The following is a 20,154-nucleotide window of genomic DNA, read 5'->3' on the forward strand; positions in this document are numbered from 1 at the left end:
CCCAATATTTAGTAATGTTGGAAGGAAGGAAGGAAGGAGGGGAGGAAGGAAGGAAAGAAAAATTTATGAGTTAACAAATAGAGTGAATGATAATGGTTTAATGTGTTACTAGCCCCCCTCCCTTCAGTATATAGAGTTGTATATACAATATTTATTGTATTAATATTTATTCTTTAACCCCAATGCAAAGCACATTTAAGCCAGTTTTCTATCTCTGGCCCTTGGTTTTCTCATTTATTTACAACAGGGATAAAATGTAATAGTGTGTGATATTCCCAGCATTCCAGTCCTCTCACTGTAGAGAGAATTTTATCTTTTCCTCTCCCCTGCCCTGTCTGGTTACAGAGAGCAGGCCTGGAGAGGAGTGGTCAAAGAAGGAAGGAGAATTCATGCTTGCTGGCCTTCCTTTGTTGGGGAGAATCTGAGTAATGGGAGAAATAGAAATAAACTAAAAAGAAGTTAGAGAGACTAAGTTTGTTTACATAATAAAAAGCTACCAAAGACAGAGAGGGGGGAGCGGGGAAGGAGGAGGCTGCAAAGCTATGTGTGTGGGGATGGAAGAGAGAGTTTAGGAAGTTAGAGAGTAAGAAAGTTCAGAGCAGAGCTGCAGGGAAGAAGGAAAGGGAGATTTTGAAAATGCGGTTGTAGGGTTTGAATTAGATCCCATGTTACGGTCTTTGAAGTAAATTCCTTTTTAATTTTAAGTGAAGCCTGGAGTGTACTCCTTTAAATACAACTGCAGTTATAGACAAGGCTCCACGAGGCCCTGATATGTATTAGTGTTGCATACAAAGTGGTTCCTGTCCAATGCACTTTACAAGGTTACTGTGAAAGCAAAGGAGAATATGTGCAAAAGTGTGCTGCACACTAGTAAACAAGAACTGTGACCCTGCCCCTCCGCATGCTCTCCTGCACATGTACATGCACACCTCACACCCTCATACCTGCCAAATCTGTGACAAGGAAGCTGCCATTTGTCCACAGATACAGCCAGTGCTGGAAGGTCTGGCATTTCTGCACGGCCTCAGAGCTGCTAGATGCTGCTGGAGCCGCAGCAAAGCCCCATTCCCGGGAACAGTAAGACTCCATGGGCTTGCCCAGGTCCTCCTCCAGGGTAGCATATGGGATATTGTTTGCAGGCCGGTAGATCAGATACAGTGGGATGATCCTAAACATAGTGTCACCCTGCAGTGAGCAGGAAGTATGGCCCCAGAGAGCTCCTCCCTCCGCCTCAATTCTACACTCTTGGATCCAAAAGGAAGGCCCTTCCAAGAACAGAACTCTCAGCTCTGAGCCTGAAGGACAGCAAGGAAGGGGGGTTCCACCCTGAGTTCAGGAAAGGAAATGGTGGCCTCCTCCATTCTCTGAGGTCAGTGGGATTAGAACTGAACCCTGCTATAGCCCCAGGAGGCCTCTGTGCTTGAGTGAGGGACTAAGACCTGTATGTGCCAAACAGAAAGGAATACCTCTGAGAGGATTCAACCAGACTGTGCTCAATGCCAGCTAGACCCTAATACTCAAGAGTTGAAGTTCCAAGTCTCAAAATGAAAACAATTTCCATGGGTAGCTGACTCCTACAAAAATCCACACTGACCCTGCCCACCTACCACATTAGAATCCTGACCAGTTTGCCTGGAAGCGTTAGCCTACCCCATCACCTTCAGAGAGGCCCAGAACCTGCTGTACCCAAACCCTGCAATCAGCAAAAACTGGACAAAGGAGTGGGGAATTAGGGTGGGTGGGAGGAGACTGAAGACCAGAGCAGAAGCTTTTCTAAAGTGGGCAGTGAATCTTGAGGTCTTTATTTCTAGATTTTGTGGAACCACTGAGCTGAGCATGGGGTTAGCTGGGGGCCCATTTACACATGACCATTACTCAGGAGGCCCCCAGGAGGCTATGAAATCGTGGCTCTCTGCAGAAGCTCAAGTCAACCGGTCTGCACACTGCATGGCCCCCTCCCTGTGCACTTACTCAGGCACGTCCCCAAAGCCAGGTGCAGCCCGGGCTTCAGCCGCAAAGATTCTGCAGTACTCTCGACTCATATTCTGGATCTTGCACCCCTGTGGATTGAAGAGAACCAACTCTGATCAGCAAGGAAGCATCCCGGTTCTCTGTCGTGCCTGGCTCTTAGTGGGAAGGCCATCTGCTAGAGGCTGCAGGGAGGATTCCAGCCCTGGGGGAGGTGGGGTTCATTCCTACCTTCCTCCCTACTCTGCACCTCATTTTTCTCACTTGTAAAACAAGAGGCTTTGGGCTTGTTTTCAAAGTGGTTTCCAAAGTGTGCTTCCTGGAGCCCTAGTGATAGATGGCAATGCCCCAGGGGCCCCACTGCAGGAGAGCAAGGTACCGACCCCGCCCACAGTCACTCCCCTTTTATCTCCCAAATAAGGCTTCTGTGAAAGATATCTTTGAGGGCAGTGAAGAAAGTTTTCTGCTGAAAAATACAGTTTGAAAACTATGGCCCCAAAGATGTAGCCTGGACTACATCTCAGGCTCTCGTTGAGGTAAAGTTGAGACTAAGGTGGCTTCCTCCTCCATACTGGGCTTCCCAGTAGGATCCAGGCATACTGGGAAGGGGAGGGATGAGAGAGTGGAAGGATGGGGCAGGGGGATGGGACAGTACCTGGATGGTGACGTCATAGTTTCTGCCCAGGAGAGAAGTCTCACTGCTGGGCCCAAACACAAGCAGGCTGGACACCTTGATGATGCACGTGAGGCCTGACTCGAAGATGGGTTCCAGCCCGTAGATGACCTTGGCCTGGGAGGCCTTCCGAAGGCCACACCTGTGTCCACCCCCTTGTAGCTCCTCGCTCACCAGGCGCCCAAAGAGCTTGTCCCCCCAGCAGCCAGTGTCAGCCAGACCCTTAGCAAACACCATGGGGGTCATCTCAATCTCTTCTCCAACTGAAGGGGAACAGGAGAAATGTGGAAAACTAGAAGCTCCCCGCCGACTGCTGTGGGACCCGTAGCACCCCACCACTCTGTCCATGACTGCTCTTTGGGTGTGCACTTTGAGGGGGGGGGGCTATGAACTATGACCTCCTGAGGGCAGACACTGTATCTGGTAAAACCGCCGTCATTCAACAGCGCTCACGTGTGCAGAGTAAGGGCTCAGCCAGTGTCTGTGGAAGGCAGGGGTTTTCTGAGGAAGCAGCAATCAATACAGAATATCAGAATTACTTTGTTTTAGAATTCAGTGTTTTGATCAAATGAATAAATGACTCCACGTCAACCAACATGTTTGACTGAAACAAAAAGTTTGTGAGACAAATCCAGTAGCAGTGAGCACTTCTAGTGCTCAAATTGGGATCACTAAATACCATTTCCCACTAAAAGGAACCAGAACTCCCTAAAGAAATGGTTGATTCCAGGTCTAGGGCAGGAAGTGTCCTAGACTGACCTGAAACATCTCTGGACCAGAAAGCAAGTAAGGTTATATCATAAACAATTGGCAACTTGTCAAAAGGACACAAGAGCCAACCTGAAGAGGCTTCTACTGGCAAAAAATGAGAAAATCTTACCACCACCACCAACAGCAAAATAATTGCAAAGTATTGAACATTCAAATGTGTTAAAAATCCATACTTTCATAATTGTAAGTAAAAAAAAACCCTTCCCTCTGGAAAAAAAAAACCCCTCATTCGTGACCTTTGGAGGATGTTAGGGCACCAACTCATTATTCTGAAATCTAATAAGAGCAAGGAGGAAAAGAAAGTATTTTTTCCTTCATTTTCTGTTGGACCTATATGTATCAGGATTACCAAATAACCATTTCTTCTTTTCCAAAAAATTTCAGTTAATGAATAAAGAAGAAATGACAGAATTAAAATACTCCATGTTGCAAACCTTAATGAAATAAAGGACTTAGGTGATAATCAGTGACTGCTAAAACCCCTAAATGATGACAGGGGTTGCATCAGATACAGTTTTTTAAAGTTTAAAAGGGATAGATCAGGCAGAAAACACCTGAATGAACCCAGTGATCATTCTTAACATTACTAAAACAATCAGACATCACATGCCTCCAGATAGGATGCAAAGGAAATACACAGCACACTTGTGAAATGTTCACACCCCTCAAAATTTGCACCTGAATTGGAGCAAGCATCTCAAGCTAATTACCAGTTTAGAGGAAGCACATCAATGAAGCAACATGTTAAATGGTGATATAATCAATAAAATCCAAAATGTAAGAAATTCTTCAACAAATAAGTGGCGAGGAGGGAAAACAAATGAGGGAGGAGGAACTATTATACATTTGATAGATTTAAGAGATTATGTTTGCCAAAAGCACTGAGTGGTTCCTAATTAAAATAAACCAACACTTATGAGAAAGTTGGGAAAATCTGACTGGATATTTGATGATAATAAAGTATTATTACTAAGTTTTTAGGCTTTTTTAGTTTTTAGGTGAGGTTATATTTGATGTTGATTAAATTTGACTTGATAACTGAACAAAAGGCACTAGTTGAATGAATGAGTAAATGAGTGAATGAAGGAAGGAATTAAGGTATTAGTTGGCAAATGAAGCTCTAGAAACCTTTCCATCGCCAGCCGCCTTCACCGTCCTAATCCTCAGTGTGTCTTCTGAAGGAGCAATACATCTCTTCCCCTAATATTTGAACCTTTAAAATGCTTATCAAACTTTGGGGTGTATCACAATCACCAGGGCATCTACTGACATGCAATGTTGTGTTAGGTCCTACCCCAGAGATTGTGATTATGAGTATCTGCAGTAGGGCTCAAGTAACTGCATTTTCAGCAAGCTCCCTGTGTGAATCTAATGCAGGAGTCCACAGACCACTGTGAGAAACTCCGGGGAGGGAGCTGGCAGGGTGAGAAGTACCCTGGTGGCCAGTCCCGCTCTTGATCAAGGGCTCTGACATGGGCAAAGGGCACAGGCTGACTGAACTCCTTGTAGGATGTCCCCTTAGCCACCTCCTCCCCCCTCATCTTCTGAAACAGCTGTCCTCCCCCATCCTCCTCCACAAACCATATCCTAAACTAGGAGGCAAAGGGTGGCTGTATGTGGAGATAAACATGGCATTTAGAACAGATTCCAAGTCTTTACAGAAGCCCCTGTAGATAGCAGGGTAGGGACGCAGGCCCACGCATTCCTCCCCCTGAGGGGCACCTACCTTGACCTTCTTCTCTGGAGATGAATCCTGACAGCACTGTGTGGAGAAAGAGAAGAGAAAGCCGCTATCCTCGGGCAGGTCTGCCCAGAGACAGCTCCGCCTCCGCAAAGATGACTGTTCCCCGCCCCACCCCCAGTGGGGGCCAGGCAGAGACCCCGGGGAGTGGGGGCAGAGCTCACACTCACCCTCGGGGCTGAGGCAGAAGTCAGTGGAGGCCGAGCCGTGCTCGTTGCGGATGGTGCATCGATAAACGCCACAGTCTACGGGGGATGCCTGCACGATGGCCAGGGCCGCTGGCCCCTCATCCCCTGCACTGCAGAGAGGAGACCCTCTCCGTGAGGCCATCACCATGGCACAGCCCAGGGCCACCCTGTGGTCCTGAGGCTTCGCAGATCCCGCTCTCAGAGAATGCTGTGAGCCCTGTCTCTGAGAGCTCTGGGAAGAGCTGGGCCTGCATCACACAGGTCAGGACTGCACTAGCTGTGTGACTTTGGGCAAGTGACTTAATACCTCTGAGCATCAATGTTCTCCCCTTCACTACGGGAATACTAGAATCTCCCTCATAGGGTTCTTGTGAGGATTAAATGAGGAGGTAGATCCAAAGTGCTGGGACAATGCCCCCCACAGTATTGTTGCTGTAATTTATTAGGGAGCCAGGTCAGGTGGAGGTGGTACCCAGCTGGCTTACCTCCTGCCCACCTCGCCCACTGGGCGCTGATCCTTGGCCCATGTCAAGACTGAGTCACTAAGAATGTTGAAAAACTGGCACCAGAGCTTCAGGCTGCCCGAGGCATCAGGAAACTGCTCCACCCGAATCTTCCGGATCACCTGTGGGGCTGGAAGCAGGGGCACAGTCGAGAGGAACAAGCCATTTCCCCTCCATTGTGTGCCCTCTCTGGCCCTACCCCTGCTTCCCTGGGTGTCCTTGGTGGCACAGGCTGAGAGAAAACGGGATTCAAGCCTCCACACAGCCCCCACTTGAGTCCCACCTGTATCTCTGAGGCTTTTGCCCTGACTTCAAAGCACACATCTTAGCTAGAAAGAACATAGTATGGCACCTCCACTCCAGGCCAGGGAGAGCCTCACAGCTGAGGCCGCAGACAGCAGTCAAGAGAGGAACTTCAGTTTGCATCCTAGGCTCCTAAACCTCAGACCCTGCGTTTGAATCCTGTTCATACCACTCTGTACTCGCGGGACAAGTCTGCAAAAAGGCGATTACGGTGGTGATGATGATGATAGAGCTAGGATACTATTGAAGCCAGGCCCTGTGCTGAGTACTTGATTTATTCTATCCCATGTAACCCTCACAATGTTACAAAGTTGGTACTATTTCCAACTCCAAGCGGCCTTTCCGATCCCAAAGCCTGCGGGATTATTACGTAAGAATACCCTTTACAGAGGTACGCTAAACCTCTAGCAGGCAGGGTTACCCCAGCAGGGTCCTGCTCCGGGCAGCCCGCTCCTGGGAAGCCGTACCTGTTGCTCACCTTTTAGCAGGTCTTTGGCTCTCCTTGGCTTGGCCGGAGTGCCCTGCTTGCCTTCCTCCAGGGCCAGCTCTGCTTCCAGGTTGCTGGCTCTGGGGCTGGAGCCCAGGGTCCCTGCTGCCGGCTCCTCCTCTGCCCGTGGCACCTCCAGCAGGCCTGCCTTTCTGCCCTGAGTAGGGGAGCGTTTCTCCTGCCCTGGACTCCCCGGGGGCCCCGGTGCAAGGCCCTTCCGGGGCCCCCGGGGGGAACCCAAGGGGCTCTCCCTTTCTTTGGGCTTGGTTGGCTCCCCGTCTCCTGCTGCTCTGACCTTAGGGAGAAACCTCTTCCTCCGGGCCCCCAGAGCCAGTTCCTCAGGCGTAGCTGCAGGGAGATCTGTCAGAGCTTCCCCTGGGATCTCCTCCTCTCGGAAGGGTTCCTGGGCTCTGCTCTCTGCTGACAGCAGTCCCTGCCCAGGGGCTGCCTGCCCACCCACGCCCCCCAGCGGCCCACCCATGCTGCTCTCCTGGGAGGTCGGCAGGAGGCCAGGCCCCTCAAGGGAAACCTCTCCCTCACTTTCACTGGATCCTCCTGAGGCCAGCCTGGGGCCTTCCTCCTCACCTACCACGATGGCAGGGACAGAGAGGGGGCTGGGGCCAGGGCATCGGGCAGCAGCCAGGGCCTGACAGCCAACCTGCACCTCGCGGTCCAGGAGGCCAGTGAGGCGGCGGGAGGTACAGGGACTCAGCAGCAGGGTCTGCGCGCTCTGCACCAGACGGTTGTTCTCCACACGCTCCAAGATGCGCCGTGACGTCCGGGGACTCAGACCGGCCACTTCCACGGTGGGGGCCAGAGAGGGTGAGGGTGCCTGATCCCCAGCGGCAGCTTCCCCCTGGGCCCCTGGGCCCCTGCCACTCGTCTCTGAGCTGGATAGCTTCAGCAGCAGGAGCAAGTAGCTCTTCAGGGAGTCAATGAGGCCAGGGTCACAGGTCTGGGGGCCTGAAGTCCTCCCTTCCACACCGGGCACCTTGGCGCAGGCCCCCTCAGAGTCTGCTGCCCTGGTTCCTGGCAGGTGACTCTGGCTGGGGGTGCCCGGCCCCAGGTGCAGTGGGGGGGCAGAACTCAGCGAGGCCTTGTCCCCAGAGGGTAGGAAGGCAGCTGTGCTCATGTGCTGAGAAGCTGGGGTGCTGGGCAGCCGCTGCTGCGAGTTATCAGTCAGGCCAGCCCCAGGAAGAGAGGGCAGAGTGGGCACCTGGGGGCTCAGGCCCGCTGGAGGACAGCCACCCAGATCCACAGGCGGCACTTCTCCCGGCTGTTCCTGCTTGGGGCCCTGGGACAGGCCCTCCTCAGCCTTGTCCTTAACTGGACCCGACTGCTCCGGCCCTCGATATCTCCCTCCTCTCACCTGCTCCAAACTGCCCTCAGGAGGCAGCTGTGCCCCGTGCGTGAGGCCCCCCACCAGGGGACCCAGCACAGTTTCCTCACGGTTCCCGGAGGCCGTTCCTGCTGCCTCGTCAGATCTGAGCATAAACTCAGGTTTGTCTGGGACAGAGAACCCTTCTGGGGTCTGTTCAAAGCATTCAATAATCTGAGAGGACATAGGATCGTCTGAAGGTGGACGTTTGGGAGCCCTGGACTGTGGGCTGATACCGGTCATGGACGCCTTCTCTGACCAACATTTCACGGCTGTGGGAATGCTCCCCTCTGACCATGTCCCCTTGTCTTCCTGCACACTTCTGTCTGCCTGTGTCCTCTCATCTGTCTGGGTCCCCACCTTTCCTTGTGCCATCATGTCCTCCTGGGAATTCCTGCCTGACTCTGACCTCTCACTTTCTTCTGTCACAACATCCACCTGTGTCTTCCTATCTGCCTGTGTCCTCTGGGTGGTTTGTGTTCTGTCTCCCTGCGTCCTCCCATCCACCTGCATCTTCCTATCCACCTCTGTATTCTTCTTGCTTCCAGTGCTCTGATCAGCAGATGCTCTCCTGTCCTCCTGGGTTTCTGTGTCCATGGGCTCAATGATGTCCTGACTTCTGGAGGTGCTGCAGCCAGCAGAGACCATATCAGAGCTGCTGCTGGCCAATGTGGTCGGAGCCATGGCTGCCTCGGACTCCTGGACCTGAGAACACACAGACAGAAGCAAGAACTTAACTACACGTGCCTTAGGATCTCTTTCCAATCCAACATCCCAGCCTCCTCTGACCTCATCCAGAACTGCCATGATGAGAATCCTGCCACCCGGTTTCTCAGGCCTGCTAGGGGTGACAGAGTCCCAAGCCCACCCACCCAATCCCTGATCCCAGAGTCTAGACCAGGGAATATCCAGAATCCAGGTCTAGCTCTGGCCTTCCCCACCTCTCCCCGAAGAAATTTTGCCTCTCCTGACAGCCCCTGATCACGTGCTACCCTACCCCTCAACCCTACCATTCGGAGGAGACTCCCCAGGGCCTCCGAGCAGTCAATCTGTCCCTCTCTTGTGGCACTAACTGCCCTGGATAGAATTATGGGTGAAGTGGGAGAGTGCCAGAGGGTCTCCTTGATAGCACCAGGGACAGCATCACCATTAATGCTGAGTGAGTGGTAATTACAAAATGCCATCCAGAGAGGGCTAAGTCATTATGAATGACACCTATGCCAGGAGATCCATGAAACATTATAACGTTACCCTTCTGAACACCCACTATTTGCAAAACACCATGCTAGGCCCCTATTTATCACATATGTATTACCTCACTCCTCACAACAATACCAAATAGTTGCAAGAATCATCTCTATTTTAGAGATAAGAACACTGATGGTCAAAGAAGGAATATGGTTTGTCCATTATCAGACAGTAAGTGGTAGAGTTTAGTTTAGAAGCCAGGTGTGTCTAGCTTCAAATCTCATGTTCTTTGTTGTTACACTATATGGTCACACATTTAAATATAATTAAAGGACCTTCTATCTAAACATCCTGGCATAAAACAGTAAATTGCCTCTTTTCATGTTGGATATACTCAAAACCAACTAAGTAAACAAGAAAAATCAAAGCAAATTCCATTGGTAGTGGAAATGGAGGCTAATAAAACCTACAGTCTCAAAAAACAAAAAAAAATGGGTAAGGATTGCCAAAAGCAGATAGATGAAACTCTGGGAGGTTGCAAGAGCTGTAGGATCATGGAGGACTGGGTGGAAATCAAGCAGAAGACATACAAGGGAGACGTCCAACAGGAAAAGAACAGTGGAGCAGCCTACCGGAGGCAGTTCTCAAAATCCATGAGCAAAAATACACAAAAATCGCTAAGAAAATAGATTTTGAACATACGAGAACTTAAGGAATAGTGTTCCGTGGCCCTGGAGGAAACTACTGGAGAACAAACTTTGGTCAACCAAAAGATGACTGGGGAAACCACAGCAAAAGAATTGATGGTGAACGCTGAACACATATTTAACCATAGAACCAAGACTAAAAACAAAAAAGTTTAGAGTGGCAGATCAGAATGTCAGTGTTTATGCCCTGACAATGCAGAAACGATACAACTAGCACAGAAGGGGTAGGGGGGAAGAAGATGACAAGTGGAGCTAAGTGCCTTAATTGTATCACTTATACAAGCCAGGAATCAAAGGCATGACTCAAAGCTGAAAACCCAGGTAACAGAAATACAGCATATTCAATTATACAAAGATAGTCACTTAGAAATAAAACTTTGGGATAATAGGAGATATAAAAGGAAAGGGGAAAAAGGTAGGGAGGAAGTGGAAGCATGATCACTACTCATCATAAAAAAGTAAAACACACTGACTAAACAGATAAAATTATGGATGATATTACATAAAATTTAAATTACTACATACAAATATTTCTAAGTATCAGAAGAACCACACACAAAACCAAAGCAAACAGAATGTATGAGACCTTAATATGTATTTAATTAAATTATATTTAAATTAAGTATAGAATTTAAAGTTACTTTACTGCATATGGAATTCTGAATGAATGGTATGAATACAAAAAAAATAGAAGAGTCTGGTGAATAACAGGAGCCATCAAATGTAAGTCTGACTGACCGAAGAATGTTAGTAAAAACGCTCCTCCAACTTCTCTGAGAACCAGTAAGACACGAACAGACAAAAACACCTTGGAGCTGGGCTTCCCTCGTGGTGCAGTGGTTAAGAATCCACCTGCCAATGCACGGGACATGGGTTCAAGCCCTGGTCCAGGAAGATCCCATATGCCACGAAGAAACTAAGCCCGTGCACCACAACTACTGAGCCTGTGCTCTAGAACCTGCGAGCCACAACTACTGAGCCCGTGTGCCACAACTACTGAAGCCCGTGCACCTAGAGCCCCTGCTCTGCAACAAGAGAAGCCACCGCAATGAGAAGCCCGTGCTCACCACAACTAGAGAAAAGCCCGCACACAGCAACTAAGACCCAATGCAGCCAAAAAATAAAATTTAAAAAATAATAAAAAAAAAACCTTGGAGCCAACAAACAGCACTTAGGAATATATTAGAACCTTCTTTTAACTTCTGATATTCTAGGATTAAGAAATATTTTTTTAATATTTATTTATTTGGCTGCACTGGGTCTTAGTTGCAGCATGCGGGATCTTTGTTGCGGCACGCGGGATCTAGTTCCCTGACCAGGGATTGAACCTGGGCCCCCTGCACTGGGAGCACAGAATCTTAACCACTGTACCACCAGGGAAGTCCCAGGATTAGAAAATATTAATATGGACATGAGATCTATACATTTACAAAGAAAATGCTGACTTTACACACAAGGCTCATGTGAACAGAACTTTTGATTAAAGCTGTCTTCACTCCCCCTCACCTGCAGACTGATCAGTCCCTGAGTCCTACTGAACCTGCTTCTTCAGTATCTCAATATTCATTCCCTTCAATCTGTCTCCACTGCCAACACCCTAATCTAAGCTGCCAACAATTCTATCTTGTCTGGACTATAGTAAAGCCTCCTAATTGGTATCCGTGACTGTAGTCTTTTCCTCTGCCAAATATGCAGCCCAAGTGATCTTTCTAAAATATAAATCTGGGCACTTCCCTGGTGGCGCAGTGGTTAAGAATCCGCCTGCCAATGCAGGGGACATGGGTTCGAGCCCTGGTCCAGGAAGATCCCACATGCCACGGAGCAACTAAGCCCGTGCACCACAACTACTGAGCCGGCGTGCCACAACTACTGAGGCCTGCGAGCCTAGAGCCCCAGCTCCACAGGAGAAGCCACCGCAATGAGAAGCCCATGCACCGCAACAAAGAGTAATGCAACTAGAGAAAGTCTGCGTGCAGCAACAAAGACCCAACGCAGCCAAAAGTAAATAAATTAAAAATAATAATACAAAAATAAAAAATAAATCTGATTGTGACACTCCCCTCCTTAAAAGCCTCTCAGCAGCTTATCATCACTTACAGGCTAAAGCCTAAAAGCCCTAGCCTAAAAGAGCAAAAAGTTTAAGAATACTCCCTGCCCGGCAGGGTATGGGGAAACAGGCATCAGCACAGCCTCTATGGATAGTAATTTGGCATTATCTAGTAAAACTAAAAATACTTATACTCTTTGACCCAACAGTTCCACTCCTAGGAATTTACCCTATAGACATACTTGCATGTGCAAACTGACATATATACAAGGACACTCGTTGCATCATAGTTTATAATAGCAAAAGACTAGAAAATATCTAAATTACATCAATACAGGATTGATCCAATGAATTATGGTACATCCATACCCCAAATAAATAAAATAAATACCCAAATAAAAAAGCAAGGTATAGGACAGAAAGTATCATATGCCACCTTTATGTGGAAAATACAGAGACACATATTTGTAAATGTACAGAAGATAGCTCTGGAAGGATGCCCAAGATACCAGTTATGGGGTGGTGGCGGTAGGGAAAGGGTGAAGATTTAATATTCTCTAAATACTTTTTATACTTTTTGGATTTTATACCAAGTGCCTATGACACATATTTAACAAAATCCAATTAAGAATGAAAATGCATAAGTAAATAGACCCTTGTGTGAGGGCTGTTCAGTGAGGGCTGTTCTTCAGCAGAGAACCCAGGTCTGTCTCTCCAGCCTCATCTCTTGGGTCCCTCCATCCAACAACACTAACGTACCATGCTGACTATTGTGCTATTTTATAACCACTTTGTTTTTCTCTGCTGGACATTCTTAGCCTTCTCATTGCTGGTTTTTCTCTGCTGGACATTCTCAGCCTTCTCATTGCTCACCTGAACAACTCCTCCTTCTTTTCCCTGAAGACCTCACTCAAGTTTCTTCTCATTTTAGAAGACTTCTGAGTTCCCTTCTCCACCCCCAGAAACATACGTGGCTTCTTATCCTATGTACCCATGGCAAATGTACCTAATTCTATTATTATACCCTCATTTTCTGTGGCAGTTATGCATGTGTCACCAGCTAATCTGTGAACTCTTCCTTTTCAAAGAGGGCCCAGCACAGGCCCAGGGTTAGACTTGGTGTGAAATAACTATAAAGACTGACCTCTCTAAACACTATGTGGGGTGGGGGTGTGTGTCTGCATCTGGAACTGTATGGAGAAGTGAGGAGGAATGCCATGTATTTCTTAAAAATAAAAAACTGTGTGAGCTGGGGTGAACCTATCTGGTTCTCTGTGGGCCTTTTCATTACAAAGAACATCAGCAGTTTTAATTTGCCATCCTGTCTTTCTGTCTTCTCTGTAAAATTTTTGAGATTAAGGAACCAGTCTGAATCACCTTTGCATCCTTCACAGACCGAGGCACATAGGAGGTACACAGGAATGAGCCACTGAATGGCAAGTACTATGGCTTGTAACCCTCTAAGAGGAGAGAATGCTGGTTTGGGGAAGCAGGATACAAAGCCAGGGGCTTAACAGGGATGGAGCAGGGCATTGTCAAGGACCTGGAATCTACTTCCTTGATGAAACCCAGACCCAGGGCTCATACTGAGGCTTCATCATCTTTAAATGTTTGGTATAATTTTCCAGTGAAACGATGTGGTCCTAAAGATTTTGGGGAGGAGATTTAAAATTACAAATTCAATTTCCTTAACAATCATAGTGTTATTCAAATTATCTTGTTTCATTTTTACATGAGTTTTGGTAGTTTTTTATTTTTTTAAGAATTGTTCTATTTCATCTAAGTTGTTGAATTTGTGAGTGCATTTTTTTCCATAATAGTCCTTTATTATCCTTTTAATGCTTGCAGGGTCACTAGTGATATCTCCTTTCATTCTTTTTTTAAAAGAGCTTTATTGAGGTGTAATTGACAACACAGGATACATTTAAAGTGTACAACTTGTGTTTTGATATATCTATATACTGTGAAATGATCACCACAATCAAGCTCCTCTTTTGTTCTGAATACAGGTAATTTGTGTCTTCTCTTATTTTTTTATTTTTTTTTTGTGAGTTTTGCTAGAGGTTTATCAATATTATTGATCTTTTCAAATAACAAGATTTTGGGACTTCTCTGGTGGCGCAGTGGTTAAGAATCCGCCTGCCACCGCAGGGGACACGGGTTTGAGCACTGGTCCGGGAAGATCCCACATGCAACTAAGCCCATATGCCACAACTACTGAGGCTGCATTCTAGAGCCCACAAGCCACAGCTACTGAAGCCCATGTGCCTAGAACCCGTGCTCTGCAACAAGAGAAGCCACCACGATGAGAAGCCCGCACACCACAATAAAGAGTAGCCTTTGCTCACCACAACTAGAGAAAGCCCGTGTGCAGCAACAAAGACCCAACTCAGCCAAAAATAAAAAATAAAAAATAAACCAAGATTTTGGTTTAATTTTTTTCCATAGCTTTTCTGTTTTCAATTTCATTTTTTGCTCTTTTCTTTATTATTTTCCCCTTCCTTCTTCTTGCTTTGGGTTAGTTTTGTTCTTCCTTTTCTAGTTTCTCAATACAAGAGCTTGGAGTATTGATTTCAGACCTTCTTTTCTAATATAAATATTTAATGCTATAAATTTTCCTCAAGACACTGATTTAGCAGCATCTAAAATTTTGATATGTTGTACTTTCACTTTCATTCAGTTCAAAATATTTCCCAATTGACCTTAAGACCTTCCTCTCTGATGCATAAAAGTGTGATATTTAATTTAAAAGTGTTTGGAGACTTTCCTATTATCCTCTGTCACTGATTTCTGGTTTAATTTCATTTTTGTCAGAGAACATACTTTGTATTATTTCAAATATTTTATATTTGTTAAGGTTTGTTTATGACCCAGGATATGATCTATTCTAGTGAATGTTTTATATGCACTTGAAATGAATAAGTATTCTGTTGTTGTTATGTGGAGTATGCTATGTGTCTATTAGATCCAGTTAGTTGATAAAGCTATTCAGTTCTTTTCTATTCTTACTGATTTTCTGTTTATTAGTTCAATTGGTTATTGAGAGGCATATTAAAGTCTCCAACTATAATTGTTGATTTGTTTACTTCTCCTTTCAGTTCTGCCAGTTTTTCTTCATGTATTTTGAAGCTCTGTTGTTAGGGGCAAACTCATTTTCATTTTCTTGAATTGATTCTTTTATCATTATGTACTTCACTATTTTTCCCTGGTAATTTTCTTTGCTCTGAAGTCTGCTTTGTCTGATATTAATATGGCCAGTCCAGTTTTCAGTTGATTAGTGTTTGCATTGTATATATTTTCTATTATTTTACTTCTAGCCTACCTATATCATTGGAATTGAAGTCAATTTCTTTTAAAAAGCATAGAGTTGGGAATTTTTTTTTTGATCCAGTCTCACAATCTCTGTCTTTTACTTCATGTGTTTAGACCACTTATATTTAATATAATTATTTATACGTTTGAATTTACATCAATTATTTTATTATTTGTTTTCTGTTTGTTCCCTCTGTTATTTCTTCCTGTTTCCCCTTTCCAGTTTTCTTGTAGATTATTTGAAAATTTTTAGTATTCCACTTTAATTTACATATTGTGATGTTTACTATATTTCTTTGTATTTTAATTATTGTTCTAGGGCTTACAATACATACACTTAACTTCCCACAGTCTACTTAGAGTCAACATCTTACCACTGCAAGTGAAATGTAGTAATCTTACCACCACATAGGTCCCTTTACCCTCTCCCTCTTTATATGTTACATTTACATACATTAAAAACTTTAGCAATGTTATAATCTGTACTTTTTACCTTTAAACATTTTTTAAAGAATTCAAGAAGACCGCACACCACAACAAAGTGTAGCCCCTGCTCGCCGCAACTAGAGAAAGCCTGCGCACAGCAACGAAGACCCAATGCAGCCAAATAAATAAATAAATAATTTTAAAAAAAGAATTCAAGAAGAGAAGAATAATCCATTATGTTTACCCAGGTATTTACAAGATTCCTTGTATCATTTCCCTTTGTCTGAAAAATTTACTTTAGCAATTCTTTTAGAACAGGTCTGCTAGCACTGTATTCTCTTAGTTTCCCTTTATCTTGGAATGTCTTTATTTCACCTTCAATACTAAAAGATATGTTTGCTTAATGTAGAATTATAGATTGAAAAGCATTTTCTTTCAGCAGTTAAAAAATATTATTTCACTTCCTTTTTAACCTCCATTGTTTCTGATGAGAAATCTGCAGTCATTCAAGTTACTGTTCCCCTATAAATAGTGCATCGTTTTTTCTCTGACTACTTTCAAGATTTTATTGCTGCTGTTGTCTTCAGTTCTCAGCAATTTGACTATGCTGCTCCCTGGCATGGAATTCTGTGGGTGTTTCTTATTTGGGGTTTGCTGAACTTCTTGATCTGTAAGTTTGTGGGGGTTTTTTTGCCAAATTTGGGAAGTTTTCGGCCATTATTTCTTCATATATTTTCTCTGCACCATACTCTCATCTCTCCTTCTGGGTATCCAATGACATGAATGTTAGACATTTTGATATTTCACCACAGATCCTTGAAGCTCTGTTCATGTCTTTTTCTCTCTGTTATTCAGATTGAATACTTTTGATTGACATATCTTCAAAGTGCACTGACTTTTTCCCTATTGTCCTCATTCTGCTGTTGTGCCCAACAAGCAAGTCTTTTTTATTTCAGTTATTTTATTTTTCAGTTCTAAAATGAACAATTTGTCCTTTATATCTTGTATTTCTTTGCCAAGACTTTCTATCTTTCCACTTATTTCCAGAGTGTTCAACCTTACTTTTTGTCACTGCTTTAAAGTCAGATAATTCCAATATATCTGCCATCTTGACATTGGCATTCTTTAACTGCCTTTTCCCATGCAAGTTGAGATTTTTCTGATTTTCTCATATGCCAAATAATACTTACTATATCTGGCACATTTTGAATATTATGAGATTCTGGTTTCTTATATAAATCCTATAGAGAACGTTAATATTTTTGTCTTAGCAGACACTCTACTTGGTTGTGTTTAGGCTGCAAGTTCCATTCAACATTCTGAGGTTGTAGTTTCAATGTCAGTTCCATTTTCAAAGTCTTTGCAGTGCTATTCAGATCTGTCCTGTGTGTGTGCCACCCAGTGGCCAGTCTGGGACTTGGATGGTGGTCTCTTAGTTCTTTTTGATACAATGTTCAGAACCAGATCCATGCATGAACAGCGTGAGAATAAGCCCAGGAATCTATAAACAGCTTATGAAGTCACTTTCCCAAACTTCTTCCTGTGTATGATCTACCCTTTACTTTCTGGGTCCCTAGGATTCCCTTTTCCAGTCCTCCCTCAAAGTTTTAGACCCCTGTGGCCTCTGCTACTGTCACTACCAGGAGATTCCTCTCCTATTCCTCAAGCCTGTTCAAAAGGGCTTCTCCTAAAGCTCTCTCTGTTCATCCTGATGCTTATTTCTGAGTTTCTGATTGCATTAAGACCAGGCCAGGGAATACTAGATTTTTTTAAGGGTAAATACTGCTGAATCAGTGGTACTTAATTCTGGTCTTATTCCTCAGTCTGTCTGCTATTTGCTTATCAAAGTCATCAAGTAGGGCTTCCCTGGTGGTGCAGTGGTTAAGAATCCGCCTGCCAATTCAGGGGACATGGGTTCGAGCCCTGGAAGAGCCCACGTGCCACAGAGGAACTAAGCCCCTGGGCCACAGCTACTGAACCTGCGCTCTAGAGCCCGTGCGCCGCAACTACTGAGGCTGCGCTCTGGAGCCAGCAAGCCACAACTACCGAAGCCCGTGCACCTAGAGCCCGTGCTCTGCAACAAGAGAAGCCACCGCAATGAGAAGCCCACACACCGCAACGAAGAGTAGCCCCCGCTCACCACAAAGAGACTCGCACAGCAACAAAGACCCAATGCAGCCAAAAATAAATACATAAAATACATATATTAAAAAAAAAAAGTCATCAAGTAGCTGCACCATGCATTTGGCCCAAGTTTTTAGTTGCATTCAGTGGGAGATACAGTGTGGATGGTATTTACTTGATCTTATCCAGAACTGGAACTACCATAACCACGATAACTAATTTAACATTCGTTACTGTATTTTCTAGTTGGTTCATTTTTAAGTCTTTGCCACTTTTTATAGTTTCTATTTCTCTGCTGAAATCTTCAAACTTGCCTTTTTATCTTCTTGAATATAGAATGTATAGTTTTAGTTTTATAGTTCATGTCTGATAATTCCAAAAGTTGGAATATATTGTCTGCTGCTTTGCTAGTTCTTTTTCATGTTTCTTTTTTTTTTTTTTTTTTGCCATAATATGCAGCTTGCAGGATCTTAGTTCTCCAACCAGGGATTGAACCCAGGGCCACAGCAGTGAAAGTGCTGAGTCCTAACCACTGGACTGCTGGGGAAGTCCCCTTTTTCACATTTTCCTCTCTTTGTGTGCCTGCTTATCTTCATTTAGGTGCTGAATATTATATTTGAAACATTTTTCAAAAATAATTTGTGGCTTAAGATGATGTTATCAGCTTCCAGATGCTTGGGAGCAAGGTATCTTGAACCACCTTAATCTGATTTCAAGGATTGAGATATTTCTTGGTCACCCAGGTAACTCAGAGTTAAGCCTCAACCCCCGTGAGGGTAATTTGCTTCTGGTTCCCTTAATCCTATGGTACAAACCTTCAGGGTTCCCAACCCAAAGACAAGGGGTTTACCAGGGCTACCACTCTTGAGACCACGGGCTCCAATTCTGGTCTCCCAGGTCCCTTGAGGCTGTCTACAACACTGCTGAGTTTCTCATTCTTCCCTTCTGGAGTGGCAAACAACCCCAGCACAAAAGCTATGCCAAAGGCTGATCTCACCATTCTGGATTTCCATCTCCTCCCAGATCCTGAGCAAGTGATTCTTCACTTTGTTAGCTCTCCAGTGCCTTCAAGCAGACATTTTAATATTTTGCTCAGCTTTATTAGTTGCCCTCAGTAGGAAAGTTGGTTGGAATTATCTAACCCAGCATTACTGGAAGCTGATATTCAAAAAATGTTAGTTCTCTCCCATTTCTGTCTCACTCCCAAGACTGGGAGTGAGGATAGGCAGGGGACTTCCTTGGCGGTCCAGTGGTTGAGACTCGGTGCTTCCAATGCAGGGGGCATGGGTGTGATCCCTGGTCAGGGAAGTAAGATCCCATGTGCTGTGTGGTACGGTAAAAAAAAAAAAAAAAAAAAAAAAAAATTTTTAAAAATTTAAAAACAATTAGGACAGGCAGGTGTGCATTCCTACCTACCACTTACCCTTGCTTCATGCTATTTGTCCTTTCCAGAATGTCTTCCTTCCTCTCTTTAACCTATCTAATTTCTTTTTACCTGGGGATATTATGGGCATTCTTTTTTTTTTTTTTTGCGATACGCGCGCCTCTCACTGTTGTGGCCTCTCCTGTTGCGGAGCACAGGCTCCGGACGCGCAGGCTCAGAGGCCATGGCTCACGGGCCCAGCCGCTCTGCGGCATGTGGGATCTTCCCAGACCGGGGCATGAACCCGTGTCCCCCACATCGGCAGGTGGACTCAACCACTGTGCCACCAGGGAAGCCCTGGGCATTCTTTTATATTAAAAAAATTATATTTGATATTTTTCTACTGTGGTATTTCCAGTAATAAACCCTATACATGCTGCCAACCAGCCTCTTCCCAGATGCCTGCAGACCACCCCACTCTCCGTCCCTAGAAACCTACTGCAATAATTCACCACAGCCTCTTTGCGCTTATGGTTTGGTGCAAGTCTAATCCCCTGGATTCATTAGATAATTTCTTAAGGCAATGATCATGTCTCTCCTCAAACCCCCCTCCCTTCAACAGCTCTCAGAAAATACTTATATTCACGTAGTCTCTGAAAACCAAAGCACCCTAATTATGCAAGGGGAGTTTCTGCATATTGAGATGATCATCCTCGGGACATAGAGGATGTAAAGTACTGTGAGGTCTCAAGGCATTCAGCAGAGCCCTCTCATGTCTATACCACCCATTCTGAGGATTTGGGCAGATGCGGCATTCCACCATATCCCCACGCTCCTATACCTCAGCTGCAGAGATCTGAGCCAGTCTCAGAGAAGATCTCAGGTTAGGGCACTAAAAAGCAGCCTTTGAGGACACTGAAGGCCAGTTCCCATTCACCAAGTACCTTAAGCAAGATTACTTCTGCCCAGGGAAAG

At 45.2% G+C, this 20,154-nt stretch overlaps 1 protein-coding gene across 1 annotated transcript in view; it reads right to left on the minus strand.

Moving 5' to 3' along the window:
• The window catches only part of ALPK3 (alpha kinase 3), a 48,903-nt gene that overhangs the window by 2,402 nt on the left and 26,347 nt on the right, over nt 1-20,154 (minus strand). The window contains 7 exon segments of the mRNA XM_007445640.1: nt 945-1,168; nt 1,972-2,060; nt 2,624-2,904; nt 5,139-5,174; nt 5,324-5,451; nt 5,827-5,974; nt 6,626-8,717. Coding sequence (XP_007445702.1) covers nt 945-1,168; nt 1,972-2,060; nt 2,624-2,904; nt 5,139-5,174; nt 5,324-5,451; nt 5,827-5,974; nt 6,626-8,717 — 2,998 coding nt within the window.

Source organism: Lipotes vexillifer, unplaced genomic scaffold (assembly GCF_000442215.2).
Source record: "Lipotes vexillifer unplaced genomic scaffold, Lipotes_vexillifer_v1.1 scaffold2822, whole genome shotgun sequence".
NCBI classification, from domain to species: Eukaryota; Metazoa; Chordata; class Mammalia; order Artiodactyla; family Lipotidae; genus Lipotes; species Lipotes vexillifer.